Source organism: Armigeres subalbatus, chromosome 3 (genome assembly GCF_024139115.2).
Source record: "Armigeres subalbatus isolate Guangzhou_Male chromosome 3, GZ_Asu_2, whole genome shotgun sequence".
Classification (NCBI taxonomy): domain Eukaryota; kingdom Metazoa; phylum Arthropoda; class Insecta; order Diptera; family Culicidae; genus Armigeres; species Armigeres subalbatus.
In genome coordinates this window covers 156927212-156949338 of record NC_085141.1, presented here as the reverse complement: position 1 = coordinate 156949338, position 22127 = coordinate 156927212, and the positions used below count along the sequence as shown (strand labels likewise).

General features: G+C 41.1%; 2 protein-coding genes and 1 long non-coding RNA gene across 5 annotated transcripts; 2 read left to right on the top strand and 1 right to left on the bottom strand.

The window, feature by feature from the left end:
- The first annotated feature begins 3505 nt into the window (after nt 1-3505).
- LOC134219423 (rho GTPase-activating protein 15) lies at nt 3506-16650 on the top strand. Of its 3 annotated transcripts, none has more exons than XM_062698147.1 (7): nt 3506-3594; nt 3779-3973; nt 4031-4070; nt 4142-4451; nt 4521-4844; nt 4909-5002; nt 16470-16650. In XM_062698147.1, coding segments are annotated over exons 1-7 (1146 nt in total). In that variant the 5' UTR covers nt 3506-3592. The 3 variants fall into 3 exon arrangements, with proteins under 3 accessions (XP_062554131.1, XP_062554133.1, XP_062554132.1); XM_062698149.1 differs by having other exon boundaries at nt 4890-5002; nt 16470-16495; XM_062698148.1 differs by having other exon boundaries at nt 3553-3973.
- LOC134225975 (uncharacterized) lies at nt 10150-10970 on the top strand. Its single transcript, XR_009983364.1, has 3 exons — nt 10150-10185; nt 10256-10572; nt 10630-10970. It is a non-coding gene; the product is annotated as an uncharacterized LOC134225975 (long non-coding RNA).
- A 15-nt stretch (nt 16651-16665) lies between the features above and the next one.
- LOC134219422 (probable cytochrome P450 4d14) lies at nt 16666-20231 on the bottom strand. The gene is made up of 6 exons (XM_062698146.1): nt 19744-20231; nt 19484-19590; nt 17481-18128; nt 17293-17420; nt 16945-17234; nt 16666-16884 (listed from the first exon to the last, which is right to left on the bottom strand). Exons 1-6 carry the CDS (start codon nt 19988-19990, stop codon nt 16721-16723), a joined length of 1584 nt encoding a protein of 527 aa, XP_062554130.1. The 5' UTR covers nt 19991-20231; the 3' UTR covers nt 16666-16720.
- Nucleotides 20232-22127: the final 1896 nt, after the last annotated feature.

Genomic DNA, 22127 nt, shown 5'->3' with positions numbered 1-22127 from the left:
GCTCGCCCAACTCTACGGCGAACCCAGTATCCAGAAGGTAGCTAAAGCCGGAAGGGTACGATGGGCAGGACATGTTGCAAGAATGCCGGACAGCAACCCTGCAAAGATGGTGTTCGCTTCCGATCCGGCAGATACGAGACGGCGTGGAGCGCAGCGAGCGAGATGGGCAGACCAGGTGCAGAACGACTTGGCGAGCGTGGGGCGTATCCGAGGATGGAGAGATGCGGCCTCGAACCGTGCATTGTGGCGTCAAATTGTTGATTCAGTGTTATCTGTTTAGATGTTAACTAAATAAATGAATGAATAATGATTTGAGAGCATGGACATCATCGAACTGTGCTGTATTCCGCCGTAAGAATCCAAGCATAGCATTGGCCTTAGCAATGGTAACTGATAAATGTTCCGTAAAACGAAGCTTACTGTCGAGAACGATTCCAAGGTCTTTGATCGATGTAACCCTCTGAAGCGCTGTGTGATTCAGACAATAGTCATAGGTTATAGAAGATCGACAACGAGTGAATGTTATGGCTTTGCATTTAGTCGGGTTCATCTGCATACCATTGATCTTGCACCAGTTTGCAACATTCACAATATCAGTATGTAAAGCACAACAGTCTACGAGCGATTTTATGACACGGTATATTTTCAAATCATCCGCATAAAGCTGTTTTCCAGAGCTCAGGTTGCTACATATGTAGATCATTGACGAAAAGAATAAAGATGAGCGGACCTAGAATACTGCCCTGCGGTACTCCAGAGGGAATGTCATAGGTATCAGACTTGGCGCCAAGTACTTTGACGAAAGCCTTGCGAGAGGATAAGTACGATTTTAACCACCGCATGATCCAAGTAGGTAAGCCAAGTCGGTCAAGTTTTTCTATCGCTAGTGCATGTGGCACCTTGTCAAACGCCTTTGAAAAGTCAAAATAAATAGCGTCGACCTGGCTACGGTTCTCCAATTCGTCTAGCACTGTATGAGTGAATGCCATTAGGTTGGATGTCGTCGAGCGCTTTTTCATGAACCCATGTTGATACTCGGAGATGATAGACTGTACTGCTGGGTATAACACTTCGTGCAAAAGACTCTCAAAAACTTTGGCGAAACAGTTCAAGATTGATATCGGACGGTAGTTCTCTACACTATGTATGTTACCGGATTTGTACACGGGAACGATCGAAGCAAGCTTCCAAGCTTCCGGGAAAACACTATCGCTTATAGATCGATTGAAAATTGAAGCAATGGGCATTGCCAGCGATGAAGCACATTGTTTGATGAAGGTGGGCGGTAAGTGATCAGGTCCCGGTCCTTTTGATGTGTCAAGCGAGCTGAGAGCTTCAAAAATATCCGCATTACTAAAAGTGACTTGAGGAAGCCGGACGGAATACGACGGAAGACTTTCGATGTAGCTTTGATCCAATGGAGGAGGAACCGACAATGTTGCATACGAGTATATTCTTCTTCAGCTAACCGCAGATTAGCCGCGTTCACTTCCATCCTGTTTCGGAAGAACTTCTTCCTGCATTTCCGCAGACGATTGCGAAGATTCCGGAGCTGTGGCGTCCACCAGGGTTGATTGTACTTCTTCGATGGTCGGCAAATTTTGACCGGCACGTTTTCTTGGATGATCTGTTCGATTGTGCGATAGAACGCGGTAACAGAGTCGTCGATTGAGGCATAATTCATAACATGATTCCAGTCCAGGGCAGCAATCCGTGCATTGACGGTTTGATAATCACACCTGTTGAAATCGTAGTCAATGGTAGATATTGGCACTGATCTTTCATCGCGAGAACGGACGTCAATGGTTAAAACTAATGGCTTGTGATGAGGGTCAATTTTTAAAAGAGCAGATGGCGACTCGAAGAGATCTATGATGCATGGATCGCTTACGAACACCAAGTCAAGAAGTTTGCCGTCCGCGTTCAGAAGATCATTGATCTGATGCATTCCGGAGGATAACAAGGACTCTGATAGGGCAAGCTCCTGCTCAATTGACGCGTTGACAGGCAAGTATCCGTTAATTTCATCATCGAAATGCCAGACTAGATTCGGCAGATTGTAATCTCCAAGGCAAACAATGACGTCGCAGGGATCGGCACGATTCAGTATCTGGCTAATAGAATCCGCGTGTTTCGTGTAGATATCAGGGCAGCTGTTTGGGCGAATGTAGATGCAGCTAACGTAAAGCGAAAACTGAGGCAGAATAATGCGAACAGTGGCTTGTTCTAGGCAATCACAATCGACGAGGTTCACTGAAATACACTGCAGTTCCGATTTGACAGCAATTAGTACGCCGCCACCTCTACGGAGATTACTAGTAGAAGCGTTACGATCGCAATGGTAAATAACATAGTTACTGGCAAAAATATGGAGACCAAGCTACAAAATTTGACCCCGACCCCGAAATAATAACCCGCCCTCGCAACGAACGTGATTACCTCTAGAAATCGCACCAATCTGAAGACAGACAAGTAACATTATTCAGATTACAAACAGCATCGGTACATAAATACGTTTTGTTTTTCTCAATACAAGAGATGAGCCAGCCTCGGACTGGGAATCCCTTTAACAAAGACAAAAAAATGGTTCTGGGGGTCATATTATTGCATAATACCAATCGTTTTACCATGTATAATACACATCATGGAGGAATTTCCTGCTAGCTGATTGGACGGCCTCATCTGCCCTAACTTTAAGAAAGGGCACAGACTAGAGTGCGCTAATTACCGAGGAATAACCCTCCTCAATTCGGCGTACACAATTATGTCCCGTATTCTGTTCAACAGATTGAGATCGCTTGAAGAGTACTTCGTCGGCGAATACCAGGCAGGTGAGGGCCGATCAACGACGGATCAAATGTACACCCTGAGACAAATCCGTGATAAATTCCGGGAGTACAACAACTTGCAGACACATCATCTGTTTATTGACTTAAAGGCGGCATACGATTCAGTGAAGCGGAATGAATTTAGGCAAATTATGCTAGAATATGTTTCTCCGACGAAACTGATACGGCTGATTTGTATAACGTTGTACGGATCAAAATCAAGCGTAAGGGTTGCGGATGAAATATCGACATCATTTGTTTCCTTAGATGGGATGAAGCAGCATTAAATGGCGTTGTATCAGTTGTGGAGTCGAGCTTCGTACACTGGTTGTCCACCGATCTGCTACTTGACTAGAAGTCCAAGTACCGCCTCTTTTTAGTATTGATGCAATAACCAAACGATTTTTAGCAGAAATTCACGAATCGTAGTCTATGCGGAAATGAATGAAATGATCAAAAATGCTCAACTGAGTTTATTTAAAGTGAATGTATTTTGGCCAAAAAGTCCAATATTTTTCTTTTTAATTTTTGAAATTTAGTTGTAGATCATTCTTAAAAAATAATTGAAGTTTATATTATTGATTAAAATTGAAAACTATTCGAGTTCTGTAAAATTGAATCATACTAAAAAATCCATCTAAAAGCGGACTTGGGCATTAGAGGGTTAATTTGGCTATGCTAAATTCATTCATATATTATCATGTGCACGGCAGCTTCGACTTCGCGGATGAAACAGTTCTGCTATATAAATAAAATTATTTTCAATGTAAGTGAGATGTATTTACGACGTACCTACCACAAACTCCGTCACAATCAATATATATCGTGATTCATATTTGTGATCTCAATAATGGGAGAAAACTATCGATATCAACGAGTCAAGCTGTATGATAAGATAACCGATTATAAATACGTCTCGTTCTTTCCCCACACAACGAAATATGCAATAGGTATTGGATGGTCGCGAAGTATCCGCTGCTTATCAGAAATGATTTCAGCAGCTTGTGGGATGGTTGTTTCTGTGTTATTATTGTGCTGAAGTTGATTCCAGTTATTATTGCAATGGCAAACGATCCAAATTATAAGAAGAATCGTCCATCAAGCGTGTTTGACGCTTTTCGGAACCGATCGAATGGCCCGAAAAAGTTAGTAAGTGCGACCCTTATATTTTATATTCTCAAACTCTTTCTATATTTTTGTAGAGTTCCTAATCACCACCAACGACAAGCCCGTGAAGTTAAGGTAAGCTCGCGCTAACTAGACTATGTTAATTACAGCTGTACAAGATGGTCCATGTTATTCCACTTTTCCAGTCGATTGCCGAATCATTCTCTTCGTCGAGCATCAGCATTCATGAGCAATTCACATATCTACAAGCGCAGCACAAAGAATTGAATAACCAATACGCAGCATTGAAAAATAATTATCAGGAGCTGAACGAGCGTCACGAAAAGCTAAAAAGTGAGCACTCTGATCTACAAGATGAATATAGCAAACTGAATGTCGATTTCAAAAACTTGGAGGACTCACAGAAAAGCTTCAACGTGGGTAAAATTTTAGTGCATTTGAAGCTGAAGCGACGTCTCGATAAGGAATCGCTCGTAAGGCGAAATATTTTGCAGAGTGAGTGTCAAGAAGCATCTCTTGTAAACAGCTAAATATGAATCTAAAACCAAGAAATTTGAATTCCAGATGAAGCTTGCTTCAACACTTACTTGGAGAGTGTGATCAAGAATGATACGTTGGGTATTCCCAAGATCGTGGTGGAATGCATAACGATAGTTGGGTCTAACGAAAAGTTCATGAAATCACCTGGACTGTACAGAGTGTCGGGTAATCATAATACGATACAAAACCTACGGTACGAAATCAACGCAGACAACTACAAGAAGCTGCGGAAGCAGAAAACTCCCCATGAGGTTTGTGGTGTGCTGAAGCTTTTCTTGAGGGAACTAAAAGAGCCGATTGTTTCGTTGGCACTGTTGAAACGGATCATACCAGGGCCGTCAGATATGAGTGAGTAATTTTCAAAAGAATAAAGTGGGAGTGACCCTGTATTAGTTTCGCACTCTTATTTTAGTACACACGAGAACAATCAAAGTGTTGGAGTTGGTGAATTCTCTAGATGAAGTGAGGAAGAACACTCTACGGTATCTGATGGGGCACCTGAGAAAGTAAGTCTATAACGAAAAATTCACGCAAAAAAAATGCAATTTTAAGCATAGCCCTCTTCTTTTGTCACACCTTTGCTATGATTCATTGATTTGGATTGTTATAGACCTTGAAACTACACCTTCCCCCCTAAAGTCACTTTCTGATGGATCCTGAGGACCTCTGTGGAGACCTCAATCCTGGACGGCTGCTCGCTTTAGCCTTGCCCTGATCCCAGATTAGATTTTCATTAACTTACCTTATTTGTTGAGTCTACGTCGCAACAAGCCTTCCGGTTAGCCTCTGCTGCGCTGCAATATCCTGCTGGATTCCAGTCCAGCGCTTGCTTGAAGATTTCGTCTGCGCTCTTTCGTACTGTGTGGCCAATGGTGAGCATTTACGCTCTCGAATTTCTGTTGATATCGGTTTTTGATGGAATTGTCGATTGCCCCAAGGACCAAATTATAAAACGTAGACAGTGATTGAATACTTGCAGCTTCTGCGTGAGCTCCACTGATGCACATCAAGTCTCTCAGAGGCAAATAACATCACAAATCTTGCGTTAGAATTGAATATTCGAATTATGTTTGCGTTGGCTAATGTAATTGAATCTACATATGTTTCGTAAATTCGCAAAAGTAGCTCAAGCTTTCTTGATCTGTGCTCTTATGTCGATCTTGGTTCCACCGTCCGACGCAAACTGGATGTTAAGATATTGAAAGTTTTCGACCTTCTTCATTGCTGGTCCAGCTACTGTAAACTTGCTAAGGTTATCAGTGTTGACATCCAACGCTTTGGTCTTGTTGACATTGATGTGAGACTCGCTGTAGAGGAGCGTTCGGCCGAGCCGTTCAGGTCACTCTGCATTTTAGAGCGTCTTACGCAATATCTTCCTCGAATTCCTCGACCACCTCGAAGGTATCCCCGCCTATCGTAACACTGCTTCCCTGTCGCGCTCGGTTTCGCCTAAGTTCACACCTTGCCTTAGTCCCCGGCGTGATACGAACAAACTGGAGTGTTCGCCCGAGATCTTCACACAATGTTGCACACCATCCACCGTTGCTTTGATCAGTCTGGTAAGCTTCCCAGGGAAGCTGTTCTCGACCATAATTTTCCATAGCTCTACGCGGTCTATACTGTCGTATGCCGCCTTGAAATCAATGCTCCACTCAAGCGTCGCCACAGTGCTTTGTCCCTTGGACAAAAATGGAAAAATCGACTCTCGTATTTAGTCGAATCACGAAGACCATGATATTAATATATTTTTCAATTATGCTGTATGCGCATTAGTATCTTTGTGAGGTCACTGGGACGATCAAAACAATTCGTGTTTGTAAACATTTCCATCGCTAGAAGTGGATGATTTATCACCTGTTAGCGAAAAGCATTTTTTGCATTGCCTAAGTTTTCGAACGGTACCGTTTACTTTGAAAATCGATATGGAAAGCGTATAATCAAGTAAGTAAGATCCAATTTAATGTGTTTCAGTTGAACATATTTCGATCATTGTGATAAGTAAAGCTTCCAAGTCATGGGCATGAAGTTATATAAGAAGAAATAATCTACAACTTCAAACAGCTTTTTAAAAAAAGTACATCAAAACATATCTCTGAAAATCGCACCAGAGCTCACTTATAGTCTTCTCAAAAGAATGGAAGTGATTCCAGCTGCTCTTATTTGCTCTATTAATAACTGTTAACGATTTTCTAGGTTATACTCTTGCGCTCAATAAAAAAGATATATACAAACAATAGCTTCCATTGATCTGTCCCAACGAAAAGCTCATGTGTTGAAGTTTCTGTCGGATTTATATAACCCAGATAATTTCTCCGAGGAACTTGAAAAAGAACTAAAGCAGTTTTGCAAATTCTTTTGTTTGAGAATTGATCGAAAGTGGTCACAGAGCTTTCGATCATTCGAGTAATTCGAGAAGCAAAACTCTCGCTGGATGTTTTCGTTGGTAAATTTTCCTTGCTATCCGAATACAATTTTTGAAGGAATTGCCGATTCTGCATTCAACATCGCGAAGGGAATACCTCAAAAACCGTTTCAGGAATGTTCAAATATAACAAAGAAACAACGTGTTGAAGACCTCATCAATAATAATGAACCTGAGGAGCTAGCATTTGCGGCCAATATATCAAGTAGCTCAAGCGCAAATCAGGATAAGGTTATGACAGCGGCACTGGCGTTGTACATTGACTTGGATTTATCCGAGAGAAAGGACAATCTGTTTTGAAGTACTTTAAACAAAGTACATGCAAATCTGCTTCCTAGTCTTTACGCGTTGAAACGTCCGCTGAGGTTGATTTGCAAGACCTAATGACTTGTACCTCGCTAAGCATTATGCAGCAACTTTCGGTAGGGAGCTCAAGGACGGTAAAACTTGTATGCAAATGGACTTTTGATGGAAGCTCAGGACATAGAACCTACACACACAAATTGCCGAAGGCTGAGAGCTCAAATTAGAGCATGCTTGTCGTGGCTCTAGTTCCATAAAAAATTATCGACATTAAAAACAACACTATCATCTGGTCAAATCCGCGGCCATGTCCGACATCCTTCATTTTCTGGCCATCCGGAAGATGCTCCCAGTCGAACCATTCCTCGAAAACGACGACACGCCACATCGTCCCTGATGCCAAATGACCGGATGTGCAACTGAAATTCATTGATTATGATGATTCCATGATTCCCGAATCCTAATCCCGCCCATCCTTAAACATTGTAAACTTAACCTCGAGTAACGAATACACTGGCTTCTACCCCTCTGTTACTTACTTTATAAGATGATATTGATTGTACGTATCTATAACCATTAGAGTGGCCCAGCCTTATATGGGGAGAAAAAAGAGTTGTCGAATTCTACGGGGCACCCCCCAAGATTGTGCCATTGGGTAAGAAAATCAATCTCTGAAAATTTCAGCTCAATCCCTTGTTGCATAAGCTGGCGCAATTGATTTGAAGTTTGTATGGTGGTTTAAGCCAAAATGCATAGGAAAATACACCTCCGTCACTCTTTCGTTCAGGAAATCGGTTCGGTATGCCCGATTGAGCTCAGAATTTCAACAAAGGCAGATGATATGTTAAAGATCATTTTCACAGAACATTATACGATGATTAAATGACTTTTTATAAAGTTTCGGATGATTTATTAGGAGTTGGGCCAAGAGTTGGGCTGTGCACTTTGGAATTCATTGATTGTCATGAAAAACGTGCGCATGTTATCAAAGGTGGCTTAGATATGCACGGATAAAAAATAAAAAGCCTTAAAGTTTAAATTCTAATCTAAAACCATATTCGATCTATCCACTCATTGCTTTGCATACTTCTGCTATAAGCTGTGGGTGAATACTATAAATTTAATCATTGGAATGATTATTCGTTTTTTATCTCATTCTGATTAAAGCTAATTAATTCAGACAAAACATATTTCTTCAAAAGCAAAGACGTTTGACGTTTCAAAAGAAAAAAAAACGGCATGCTGTTTCAAACATAATTTATTCAGGTTCTATTCAAAAATGCATAAATAGATTCATTTATCATGGTAGGTATTTATCGTATTTATGTACTTGCGCTACGATTTCTCCATCGCACAGCAGCACAGTGGTTGTCCTTCAATTTATCTGCCAAAATGATCGCTGATATGCGTTCCTCCGGCCGGACACAAAAGAAATAGTGAAGTCCCATTGCCGCGTGAAGCCGTGATTTTCGCCATCCTTTTTGGCTGACGACGGCCTGGGGCCTGCGAACCTGAATGAAGAATTCACGATGACATCTGAGAAAAGAACATGCTGGTCAGTATTTTTTCGGAAAAAAGCAGCAAAAGAAAACTTACCAACGCCAGGCAGAACAAAAAACCCGATTGACTGTTTGATATGCACATCACGACCCGGAAAGTGTCCGGAAAACATACTCACTAAAAATAATGCAGACGGTTGCCAATTATCGACACTTATGGGAAGAATTAAATATTTTCAACAAGTCACAAGACTGAAAATAAGTATTCGAAATGCAATAGAATGCTTAAATTCAAAACAATCTTTGATATTGCTTAATTTTTAAGCATTGAAAAAATTAAAAGTTGAAAAAGGTAGAAAAGGAATATATAATAAGCTAAATAACTTTATCATTTTTATCCGTGTGTGCTGTGGCGCGCGTTCCTCTGCATATATTTGAGCGCGCGCGAAACCACACCTCGCAGGCATCTTTGATGGCATGCGTATGTTTTTCATGTCAATCAATGAATTCCAAAGTGCACAACCTAACCTCTAATAAATCAGCCGAAAACTATAGAAAAGTTCATTTAATTATCGTAAAATGTTCTGTGGAATTGATCTTTAACATATCAACTGCCTATGCTGCGATTCTGAGCTCAATCGGGCATACCGAACCAATTTCCTGAACAAAAGAGTGACGGGGGTGTATTTTCCTATGCATTTTGGCTGAAACCACCATACAAACTTCAAATCAATTGCGCCAGCTTATGCAACAAGGGATTGAGCTTAAATTTTCAGAGATTGATTTTCTTACCCAAAGGCACAATCCTGGGGGGTGCCCCGTGGAACTCGACAACCTTTTGTTTCCTGGGCACAGTCTAATAACCATGGCTCCGTAAAGTGTACATACACGCCTGAGCCTACAAAATAAACGAACTTGGAAAAAATTAACAGATTCCAATGATTTATGATACCGTCGTTAAAAAAACAATTCCTTAAACCATTTCTAAGGATATCCTGATTCTATAGTATAAAACACTAGAGCTGGCGTTTACGTCACTTATGAGATGATCAATTGGAAATTGGTCAATTGTTGTAATAGAAACTGTTATCATACCTAATATTTTTCGTAAAAAGATTCTGATTCTTTGAGGCATATCGTAAAATCTGGCGTTTACGGCATTTAGGCAATTATCTATTCAACATAGGTCAATTACGCAAATATTAGTTTTTATTATAAGTGTCAATTTTCCCAAATGGATCTCGATTATACGAAGCATACACTGTAAACCCAGCAATACTCTTTAAAGAGTAAAAAATGAACATTTTCTACTGATATATGCAGCTGTCAAAATAACGGGTAATTTATTTTAGACAAAAATGCGTATTTTGTGCTCATTTCCATGTTCCTTGCTTTTACTCATTAATGAGTGAAAAACAAGTTAAGATTCAAACAATCAATTGAAGAAGCTGGGTGCCAAATAATGGTAAGAGTTTTTGTTTTTTCTTTCAATATTTTAAATAATAAAGGAATAATCGAGGGATTAATATTTCTAGCCAGAAACAGGAGATAATTGTCGGGATAACTGCCGACAAGATGATGCTGAATGACTATTTGTTTCCTAGATGTCAACTCGCTACAGAAGCCGAATGGATTGGGGTAGATGCAAGTTTGCACCAAGCGATTCGGACATCCACTAGCGCTGCGGAACATCCACTGGCGCTTATGAAATGCTCCATGACCTCCATGATGTTATGCTCGCACATATATCAAGGCTGTTGCTCATCATGTAACCAAATCAGGGGGTTCTGTCCGGTGCTTATTTGCTTAGTATTCGGCTGCCAGTGATTCAACATCCGGAGGATTTTTTACGGTAATTTTGATACTTTCAGTTAAATGCTTTTCTAATCTAACTGGTGATTTTCCCTAGCAATAGAATGACGTCGCGCTGGACCACCAGTGTCCGGAATTACCGCCGAGACAGCCGCTGGGGATATTTTGACTGATGGTGAACGAACCAGGACGAAAGAGGCTTTTGATACGCGATGCGGCAAGACAAAAAAGGGAAACAAAAAAGCCAGTCTGGGACACGTATTTTTACTATACTTTTAAAATATGATCGAATAAAAAGTTATTCCATGCATCACATTTAAATGAATCCCTTGTTTTAATATTACAGTGATTACACTAAATTGAAATTAAATTCCTTTTTGTTGGTCAACAAGAGTAAAAAATACCCATTATCCAGAATATTTCATTTTGAATAATGAGTAAAAATTACTCCTGAATTTGACGTTCAGGCCTTTTACTCATTAATGAGTAAACGCTGTTTACTCTTTTAATGAGTTGAACTATTTAACTTCATAATGGGTACTTTTTTACCCATTAAAGAGTACTTTGCCGGCACAGTGTATTATATGTTATGAAATTTGGCGTTTACGCCACTTATGCAATTATCAGTTTAACATAGATCAGTAATGCAACTAGTAGAAAAACTAGTTTACAACCATTTTCCCAAAGACATCATTGAGTTAGAACGTGTAGAATGTAAGTTATGATTTTTGTCCCGTAGCTCCATACGTTCGAAGCACTGTGCGTCGTTTAATCCCTTCGTCGTTTGTCTCCCTTCGAAGTTGTATCTTCGATGGCCCTCATTTCACAGTCTGATAGATGTTCGGATAAACATGAAGAATATAACGACAGTGGACTGTGGGATTAAAGCTTTTAAATCCGACCAAGTTACCCATAGAATTCAAAAAACTGAATTTCATGTTGCTGCTTTATTGGGGGCTGTACTTACTGGACTGGATTCTGGACAAATAGCACTCCTTAGCCGCGCGGCTACAAAGCAAGACCAGGGTGGCTGGGTTCGATTCCCGGTGCCAGTCTAGGCAATTTTCGGATTGAAAGTTGTCTCGACTTCCCTGGGTATAAAAGTATCATCGTGCTAGCCTCATGATATATGAATACAAAAACGGTAATCTGGCTTAGAAACCTCGCTGTTAATAAGGGGCCATACACTAATTACGTACGCAATTTTTCTGGGTTTTTCATCCCCCCTCCCCCCATGTAAGATTTCTCCCATATAAATACTTTTTAATTTATATGGAGCGTAAGAAATTTGCAGACCCCCCTCCCTATGTGCTTACGTAATTAGTGTACGACTCCTAAGTGTGGAAGCGCTTTATCAACACTAAGCTGCGAGGCGGCTCTGTCCCTGTGTGGCGATGTAATGCCAATAAGAAGAAGGAGAAGAAGAAGCTTCAAGTCGACCTGAACATCAGGTCCTCTACTACTGCAAAAAGCCATCGTGTACGCGGCCTTCCATGAAGCCTACGGCCTCTTCCGGGGTCTTTACTGAATATTATCCTCGTTTGGCGCTTTTCTGACATACAAACAACGTGTCCGTGTTGTATAAGCTTAACAATATCCAACCCTTTATACACTTGATATAACTTGTGATTTATGCGACGACGCAAGATGCTATTCTCCTTTTTACAACCGAATATTGTCTGGTTACAAATGATGTCGAAATTTCATCCACAATCCGCACACTTGATGTCGTTCCGTCGAACGTAACACAAATCAGCCGTATCAGTTTCGCCGGAAAATCGCGTTCTAGAAAACCGTGTAATAGAATAAATCATTCCGTTTTACTGAATCGTATGCTGCCTTGAAATCAATAAACAGATGATGTGTCTGTAAGTTGTACTCCCGAATTTATCAAGGATTTGTCTCAGGGTGTACATTTGATCCATCGTTGATCGGCCCTCACGAAAACCTGACTGGTATTCGCCGACGAAGGACTCTTCAAGCTGTCTCAACCAGCTAGCAGGCAATTCCTTGTCTTCCCATATTTTCGACATAATATAGTGCAGGACTTCACAAAGCTGCTCACTGCCTTGTTTGAGAAGTTCAGCCGGGAGCTGGTCATTCCCCAAATCCTACAGCTGGTGAGGTACTCTGTCGACTCTCCCAAATTTTATGGCGTCGACTACCCCAATTGCAAGGGAGTTCGTGAGGTAGTACCAGGGGGATTTTATGGGCGAACGCTCCACCACGGACCAGGTGTTCACCATTCGCCAAGTACTACTGAAATGCTGCGAATACAACGTGCCCACACATCATCTATTCATCGACTTCAAAGCCGCATATGATACAACCGATCGGGACCAGCTATGGCAGCTAATGCACGAACACGAATTTTCGGATAAACTGACACGGTTGATCAAAGCGACGATGGATCGGGTGATGTGCGTAGTTCGAGTTTCAGGGGCATCCTCGAGTCCCTTCGAGACTCGCAGAGGGTTACGGCAAGGTGATGGTCTTTCATGTCTGCTATTCAACATCGCTTTGGAAGGGGTAATACGAAGAGCAGGGATTAACACGAGTGGTACAATTTTCAATAAGTCCGTCCAGCTATTTGGCTTCGCCGACGACATAGATATTATGGCACGTAACTTTGAGAAGATGGAGGAAGCCTACATCAGACTGAAGAGGGAAGCTAAGCGGATCGGACTAGTCATCAACACGTCGAAGACGAAATACATGATAGGAAGAGGTTCAAGAGAAGACAATGTGAGCCACCCACCGCGAGTTGGCATCGGTGGTGACGAAATCAAGGTGGTTGAAGAATTTGTGTACTTGGGCTCACTGGTGACTGCCGAAAATGATACCAGCAGAGAACTTCGGAGACGCATAGTGGCATACTTTGGACTCCACAAAACGCTCCGATCGAATAGAGTTCGCCGCCGTACCAAACTGACAATCTACAAAACGCTCATTAGACCGGTAGTCCTCTACGGACACGAGACCTGGACGATGCTCGTGGGGGACCAACGCGCACTTGGAGTTTTCGAAAGGAAAGTGCTGCGTACCATCTATGGTGGGGTGCAGATGGCGGACGGTACGTGGAGGAGGCGAATGAACCACGAGTTGCATCAGCTGTTGGGAGAACCATCCATCGTTCACACCGCGAAAATCGGACGACTGCGGTGGGCCGGGCACGTAGCCAGAATGTCGGACAGTAATCCGGTGAAAATGGTTCTCGACAACGATCCGACGGGCACAAGAAGGCGAGGTGCGCAGCGGGCAAGGTGGATCGATCAGGTGGAAGATGACTTGCGGACCCTCCGTAGACTGCGTGGTTGGCGACGTGTAGCCATGGACCGAGCCGAATGGAGAAGACTCTTATATACTGCACAGGCCACTTCGGCGTTAGTCTGAATAAATAAATAATAAGTAACCACCTTTTAGTGAGTGATTCGCTTGCGCATATTTGCGCTTTTACGAGAATGCTGCTATCATAGTTTTCTTGAAAATTGTGGTTTTTATTCTCTATACCTCGTAATGGTTAGACAATAAACATCATTATTACTAGAAATACGGACGAAATTTTTTGAAGGGTTAACGATGACCCTTAAAGGGTTATAAAAGTTCTTAAATATTTCTTCACATAATATATGTTGCATAGAAACAGATTTCATTGAAAAAATATTCTTGGCCGCCCATTTGTATGAGAACTCCCCATAGTGCGACGGTACCCATGTTCTACTAAGATGAATGAAACGTTCCCTGTCAACTGATGCATCTACGGTGCTCAAGAATCTTGCGAAGCCGATTGACATCCATCCACTAGAAGGAAGCCGTCCAGCAATGATTTGTTTGTTCTATTTATGTTCATTCTACATTTCATACACTTATCAAACTTGTTTCGTTTTCAAACGCTTCCTAAGTAGGCCTGAAAGGTCTTTTACAATTTAAAAACATTTCCAAGGACGTCAGACCGCATCGTGCTTTCGTGCTGTGCGGTTCTTTTCTCTCTTTGCGGAAGGAAGCTTTTAATACTACCCGAAGCTATTTTAATTTCAACGGAGCTTCTTAGCGCTATTTGTACCCACTGATACCGTTACGATCTTTGCAAGGACCCGTGCCTTCGTTTTACGTTGGACCCGTTTGCGGAAGTAAAATTCCGACAAGCGGTGGTTATCCTGCAGGGACACCGTTCTGGAAAAAAAACCTCTTAGAAGGTCACTTCTCCACGCTCAGCCATGAGCAAACAAAAACAAAAACAAGAGGAAGAGGGAGTCTCTGAATTCTTCACTTCCTTCAAAGAAACAAGATTTCAAGACCGTCCTGCCCAAGCGCGGAAAAAATAGAATGAAGCTGAAGACTTCAGATATTCCTTCTAACTCTAACGTTGACATTATTTTTTCTCCTATCGAACTGAGCAATCAGTTCGATTTGATTAATGATGAACTTGAGCAAATCGAATCTACCTCTAGCCCAGGTGATTCGATTCATGCGAAAAAGCAAAGGATTCCGCCAATTGTGGTATCTGTTGCCGAGTTTTCTGGCTTTCGGAATGAAATCTTGAGTAACCTTCAGGGGATCAAGGTTTAATTTCAGATTGCTAGAAAGGGTGACTGCCGCGTTTTGTCAGTATTTAACTGAGAAGCGCCATAAATTCTTCACATACGACGACAAAACTGAGCGATTGTTCAAAGTCGTCTTGAAAGGTCTCCCCAGTGATGATAAATCACTGGATGAGAGTAATTTCTCAATTACTTGGATTTGCGCCAGTCCAAGTAATTAAGATGTAAAAGAAATCACACTCTGGTACTTCCCAGAGGGCATTTCTCAAGAATTTTATTTAGTTCATTTTAACAAAAGTGAGCTAAATAATATGAAAAGTTTGGAAAAGGCCTGTATTATGTCCCATGTCCGTGTTACATGGGAACATTTCCGCAGGACTGGGGGAAATTTCCAAAATCCCACCCAGTGCCGTAAGTGCCAAACGTGGGGTCATGGAACCAAACATTGTCACATGGATGCTAAATGCATGACTGTGGTGGAACTTCTCACGCCAAGGACGCATGTCCTGTGAAAGAAGATTCCAATAAATTTAAGTGAACACAGGTGAACACTAAGATGCAAGGCGGCTCTGTCCCAGTGTGGGGATGTAATGCTAATAAGAAGAAGAAGAAGAAGAAGTTGAGCGGATGTCAGGGGGTCAGCTTTGAGCATCTTGGTTGATATGCGATCGGCCCCTGGCGCTATATTCGATTGCATGGCTTTGGATGGCTGTTTGAATCTCTAGCAGTGATGGAGCTTCGGTATTGACGCGTGTTATACGTCGGATCCTAGGCAGATCATGCCGAGGTGGTGGTGACCTGGTTGGTACTTGTTCGTAAAAACTGACCATTCACGTCTTTCGCAGGCATCGTTGCATTCATCTTCGCCCCGCTTAAGCGTCGTGAGATATCGTAGAGGAGGCGAATGTCCCCGGTTGCTGAGGCTCTCTCTCCTTCGCCCACGTTTGCTTGTCCCGTCGACATGAGCGTTTCACTTCCTTCTTCAGAGCCGAGTATCGTTGACGGGGCAGTACTTTGGCTCCTCTGGTTTTGGTTCGTTCTATTGCGGCTTTGACTTCTCTTCGCTCCTCTATCTTCCTCCACTCATCGGTGATCCATTGTCTTCTCTGGGTGCCCAGTTCGCTAAGATTATTCTCGTTGGTGACGATAAAGGCATTCTTGATGGCGGTCCATTTGTCTTCTACGAACTCGTTATTCTCTAAAATGTGTGTAACGTTAGTAACCGCAGTTAAAAGCAAACTTGCAGCAACAAAACTTTGCCCCACCTTTTTTTTCAATTTACCTCAAGCAGATCAATTAGCAAATGCCTATTTTTCAGAAGTGACAACGCGCTTGCAATGTATTCAAGTAAAAAAACTTATTTATTGTATTCTTATCACGTTTCCTACGTTTACAGGGTGGCCGACATTGAGGAAAATGAGATGGACTCATCGAGCCTAGGGATCCTGATGAGCTCGTGTATTTTCAACGAAACGTTGACCGATGTCTGCCCAGAGCGATTCGAAACAATAAGCGCTGTTCCACGGGAATGTACGAGAACAATGATTGAACATTATGATGAAATCTTTCCAAGATAAAATTCGAAACCATAATTTATTTCAATAAATGTTTTCCATGTCATTTTATTGCTTGAAATACGAGATCTTATTAGTTATTCCTGGTAATAAAACGAATTGCCAGTTTTTCGGCAGGCTTCAACACTATTTCCGCCTTCAGGACAGGTTCCACGTCGGGATTCGGAAGCTCCAGTCGGAAAGCTTGTATCAACTTTGTAATAGCTATCTTCATTTCGTATTGTGCAAACTTTTGACCTGGAAGTTATGTGGTTAGACATTATGTGAGCTTTCCTAATCAAACCACTTTTCGCTTACCGATACAGTTCCTGCTTCCGGCACTGAAAGGAATGTAGGTAAACGAATTTTGCTGTCCACCCTCTTTGACAGCGTCGAACCGTTCCGGGATGAAGCATTCCGGATCAGCGAACCAGTTCGGGTCGCGATGCATTTGGAAAATGTCGACACTGACGCAGGTGCCTTTCGGGATGGGCATGTCGTCCAGTTGGGTGTCTTCGGTGGCAATTCGAGCGATCATCGGGACCGATGGGTACAACCGGAGAGATTCCTTAATTACCAAATCCAGATAGCGCAAATCATTCAGAATTCTGAAATGTGTTCAACGGGTAATGTAAACATCAAGTATTACAAATCTTGACGCCTTACGGCAGGGTCAGGTCCGTGGTGCAGCCAACTACAGTACTTATTTCTTCGTACAACTTCTGCTGAACCTCGGGGTACTTTGCTATGTTGAACAGCAAAAATGTCAACGCGGATGAAGTAGTGTCATGTCCCTAACCATTAATGAAAAGTCAGAAAATCATCCATGCAATCAAAAAATGATCTGGACTCACAGCGAACGTGAATGTGTCTACTTCCTCTCGGATATCGTCATCCGTTAGCGGTTTTCCATCTATAGTTGCTCGGAGCAACAAATCTAACAATGCCATTTTCTTTTTCCTTTTATCGACGTCATCATCAAGTGCCGCCTCTTCTGGCTCATCTTTGAGCAGCTGTCTCTTCTGGTTGATTATTTTCAGCGTAAACTCCCGAGTATCTTTGATTAGCTTGTGAAATCTTCTATACTCTTTAGTGAACCGGAAGAACGTATCCACACTGGCGAACAGATTGAAAAACCGCCAATACAAGATCGACATCAGCTCTTCCACAGCAGTTGGGTAGAATGAATTCTCGGTCTGTGCATTGCAGCTATAACCAAGAGCAGTTTCGCATAGTACATCCAGGGTATACAGTTTCAATATGGGAAATACGTCTATCTCTGACCCACCGAAGGACGCTAGTTTGCGGCACAGGACGTCGCTTTTTTCGTTGAAAACTCGCAGGAAGCTTTCCAAAATTTTAAAGTGAAAACCTGGGGTGAGAACTTTGCGTCGCTTGAACCATTTTTCGCCCTTGGAAATGAGCAAACCGTAGCCGATCCATTCGGCAACCTTGTCGTAGTCTTCGGACTTTGCGGCGTACGATTGGGTGTTGAGGATTTTCTGAAATTGATTGATGCTATTTAGAAAAACCACTTTTGCTATGATATATGCAGTTATAATTATATTTCTTCAGAAAAACATTATCAGCACTTCTTCACCAGTGTTCGAAAACTCGATTTGTTCATTTGCAGAATATGTGAAAGATTTAGTTCGAAAAATGTATTGGTTGGAGGCAAGCACGGAATATGTAGCTCCGTGGGAAAGCACCTGTCAAGCATACTGAGGTCATGGGTTCAAAGCCCACAGAAGGAAGTAGTTAGTTTCCATATATTTTTCGAACTAAATTTTTCACATGTTATGCATATTCTCCAATCAATAGTAATTAATTTCTACTCCGAGTGGTCGAGTACCCGGAAATAGACAATAAACCTATGAGTCAACTTTATCAGCTGTTTGAGGATCTAGAGAATCGAGTTGGCTCTGATTTTAACGGCGATTATGCATTGATTTTGATCTCAAAGAACGCAAGGAAGCAGCATGGTTCGTGGTATTGTTTCCAATCTACACTTTTTCACTTGAGAGTTACATGAAAACATATGCAGATATTTTCCATTTAGTTTCGTTTGTAGAAGTTAAATGATTTATTAGTGATGGTACTCATTGCTCTCAATTCACTAGAAAAATGTAATTAAATTTAAGTGAATTGAAATTTCAACGAACACATAGATTTTAAGTGAATTGGCATTATATTTTGCCAAATATCCGTGTTAGTGATAATAATTCCCGTCCACTAGAAGCGGACGGAACCAAAAATAGAGTAGTAAAATATTTATTTCATACTCAGACTTATTTTTGTAAATTGCTCTCATGATGTTTCTGCACAATTTTTCATTAGCGATTGATGCAAACCATACACTTCTGCCTGAGTACCCCACTCATATATTTTTCATACATTCATGACAAGTAGTATTCACTAGAAAAGAACATATATATTGTTTTCTACGTTTTCATTTAAATTTCACAACATTTCTTTTTGGTATGCATATGACATGTGAGTAAGTTTTATTAGACACAAGTAAGGTCATCATAAATGTCGATTTTTAAAGCCTATCTGATTTTTATAGTGGAATTTAAGTGACAATTATTTTGAGTGTATCAATGTGTTACATATTGTGCTTCTAACACTAAACTGGTTTTTAGAGGTTTTGTGGGGTATGAATGTTTTACATATTTCATTGGCGGTCTCTCCCAATTCCTCTAATACTTTCGACTGTTTTGTATCCTGAAAACATGCATCTCAAATTTCATTAAATGTCGGTTTACATTATAGGTTCACTTCTAAGCCTATCATGTAAATCATTTGATTGAAAGTAATGTGATGATTGTGGAAAACGTTTCTAACGTTCAACACTTACCTCAACAACGTTCGGTTTTGCGAACACCAGCGTGTATTGGTACCAAAAGCTGATCTTATAAGCGGTTCCATACTGCTGAGCGTACCTTCGAAGTAGTTTGAATATGTCTGCTCCATCCAGTACCACGTGCATTTGTATATGTGATATCAGTAACAAAACAGAAAGAAGTGATAAAAGAGTTCATAATAAAAGCGAATGCTTTGTGTAGAATATTCAAAGACATATCTGTTTAAATCGGAATATCTCCAAAAGTAACTTACCAACCGAATTCAGATTCACTATTTCAGCAGCGCTTCCGACGATGGGCCATTCCAGTGGTCCCGCAAGGTTACGAAATTGCAAACATTTTCGGTGAATAAAGGTGAACCCCAGCCCTAATGTTATCACTAGGGAGAGCAGCAATAAAATTACCATGATGGCATTTGCGTTCGTGCCGGACTGGAGAATGGCAACGACTAACGAGAAGGTGCAGTGTTTACGGATGGGGAATATTGCAACTTTGTTCATATGTGGTTGTGAGCTCTGTGAATGGCTGGATGTGGCTGGACGGGCTGAACAGACAAAACTTTTATTTTTAATTATTATTGTCTTTATTAACGAAATTTTCGGCCCTTGGCCATCTTGTACACATAAAACGAGAGGACAGGGAAGAATCACACCCAGATCACCATGCTCGGCAAGGTGCCTGGATGTATGTTATTAATCTAGCCTCGTTAGTACCACTCTGGTATCACTAAGTCTGCTGTTTCAAAATCTACGCTGGTATAAATTGGAGCCTAAAGCTGTGTTCTATTAGCAATCCTAAACCCACAGTGAAATAAAAAAAACACGCACAACAGTAAGCTTAAAAGCAGAGCTTCGAAAACAAAACTTATTTTAAGCTTTTTATTCCCTTTTTGTGGCACAGACAACCCACACATACGATTTTTCTTGAACTTGTTTAGTGAAAGTCTTGAATAATGTCTATAATGCTTAGTTTAGATTAATCCCAGGCATGGAGTAAAAAATTTGGCAAATATATTGAGCGGCTCGCTTAACTTGAACGCAAATTGAACTTCTGAACAAATTTGCTAAGTTCTTATTAGACAAGTAAATTGAGCAAGTTGTTTGACTTGAATACGAAGCACACAAATACTTCTGGCTTTTTATCGCACACTAATCATTATCAGTTTCATCCCATACTGAACTCAAGCCTTCTATGTTTGGTCCCCTTCTTGCAATTACGAAAAAAAAAGCAAATCAATAATAAATCTCATCACGGTTATTTTATAAACAGAATAATTGTTTAATAATAATTGAATTCTAATTTGAAGAATTCACTGCATATTTGTAAACAAACAACAAACTGCTCGAAAAAATTTGGCGCTTGACACATGCTGTCAGCTGTCAAATAGTATTACCTAAAATGCTAGTGCGAACGGTTTTGTTATTCAGAAGTAACACCTTCGAATAACATGTTATTCAGCTGTAATCTGAACAAGGCATTAGACATATAAACACCTCCTTCAACTCACTTGTATGAAAAGAAAATCATTTACATCTTTTGGCAAATCAATTGAATTCAACTGAGTTAATCAATTCGCCTGCCCTGCACAAGCGTAGCAGTTTGTTTAACTCGCATGAGTTGAGAGTGAGTGATGCTCTCTTTTTGACGTAGGACTACGTCTGTGTTTTCTATATTGGGGTACACTTTACGATTGCGAAAATCGGGGTCCGTCACGAAAATATGATAGACTTCAAACTTTAATATCTCAGCCGTTTCTTGATGGATTTTCAATTTTTTAGGACCATTCGATCAAGGATGAGCCAACGCTTCTTTGTGTTTATATGAAAATACTAATTTTTAACTATTTATTATTGATAATTGATCAAAAAATAGAAATAGGTAAACTAACCAATCACGTACATGCATCACTAGCACAGACATCAAAAATCAATAACTTGCGGGTTTGGATCTAATCCTCAGTTTGAACAAGATTTTACGCAGAGCCCACGCATCAAAGCGATCGCAGTCCGCTCCGGACACAGCATCACGGAGGCGCTAATAACATTTTCAAAGAAAATCCATCGCATTGGTGGTGGTGCTCGATGTGTTGCTGCAGATCATTCAACCTTAACGAACCAGCATTTAATATGAAGAAAGGGTTGACCATAAAAATAGCACTGTGGCGATCCCACACCGATAGTGCCGATGCTGAAAATTTATTACAAATTGTGGCGTCAGTTGGAAAGGAGCATTGGGAAAATAAAATTGGTTCTTCTCAGGACCAACATTTAATGGAAAGAAAGAGTTAATTGCGAAAATGGACTGTTTCGGTGGCATCGGGTTTGGCGTGGTAGCTTGGTTGCTGTTAGTGATCCCATCCATTCAAATGTATTGCATCATCTCCCTCCAACGCGCTATCAAATTCGCTATTTACGATTGAGTTTTGCACTTTTGTTTATTTCGGATAGTCGGATCAACCTTCTTTTGTATAAAATGGTGGCTTTTGTATAAAATCAATGAAGACGCCACCTCAGTGAAAACTATCTACAGCAGCCGTCGGTGAACGTCGCTCGGACAGACAGATGCCAAAAGCTAATGTTTTGCAATATGAAGAAACTACGTCTCATACTTGTCATAAGGCGAGTTTGTACAATCCCA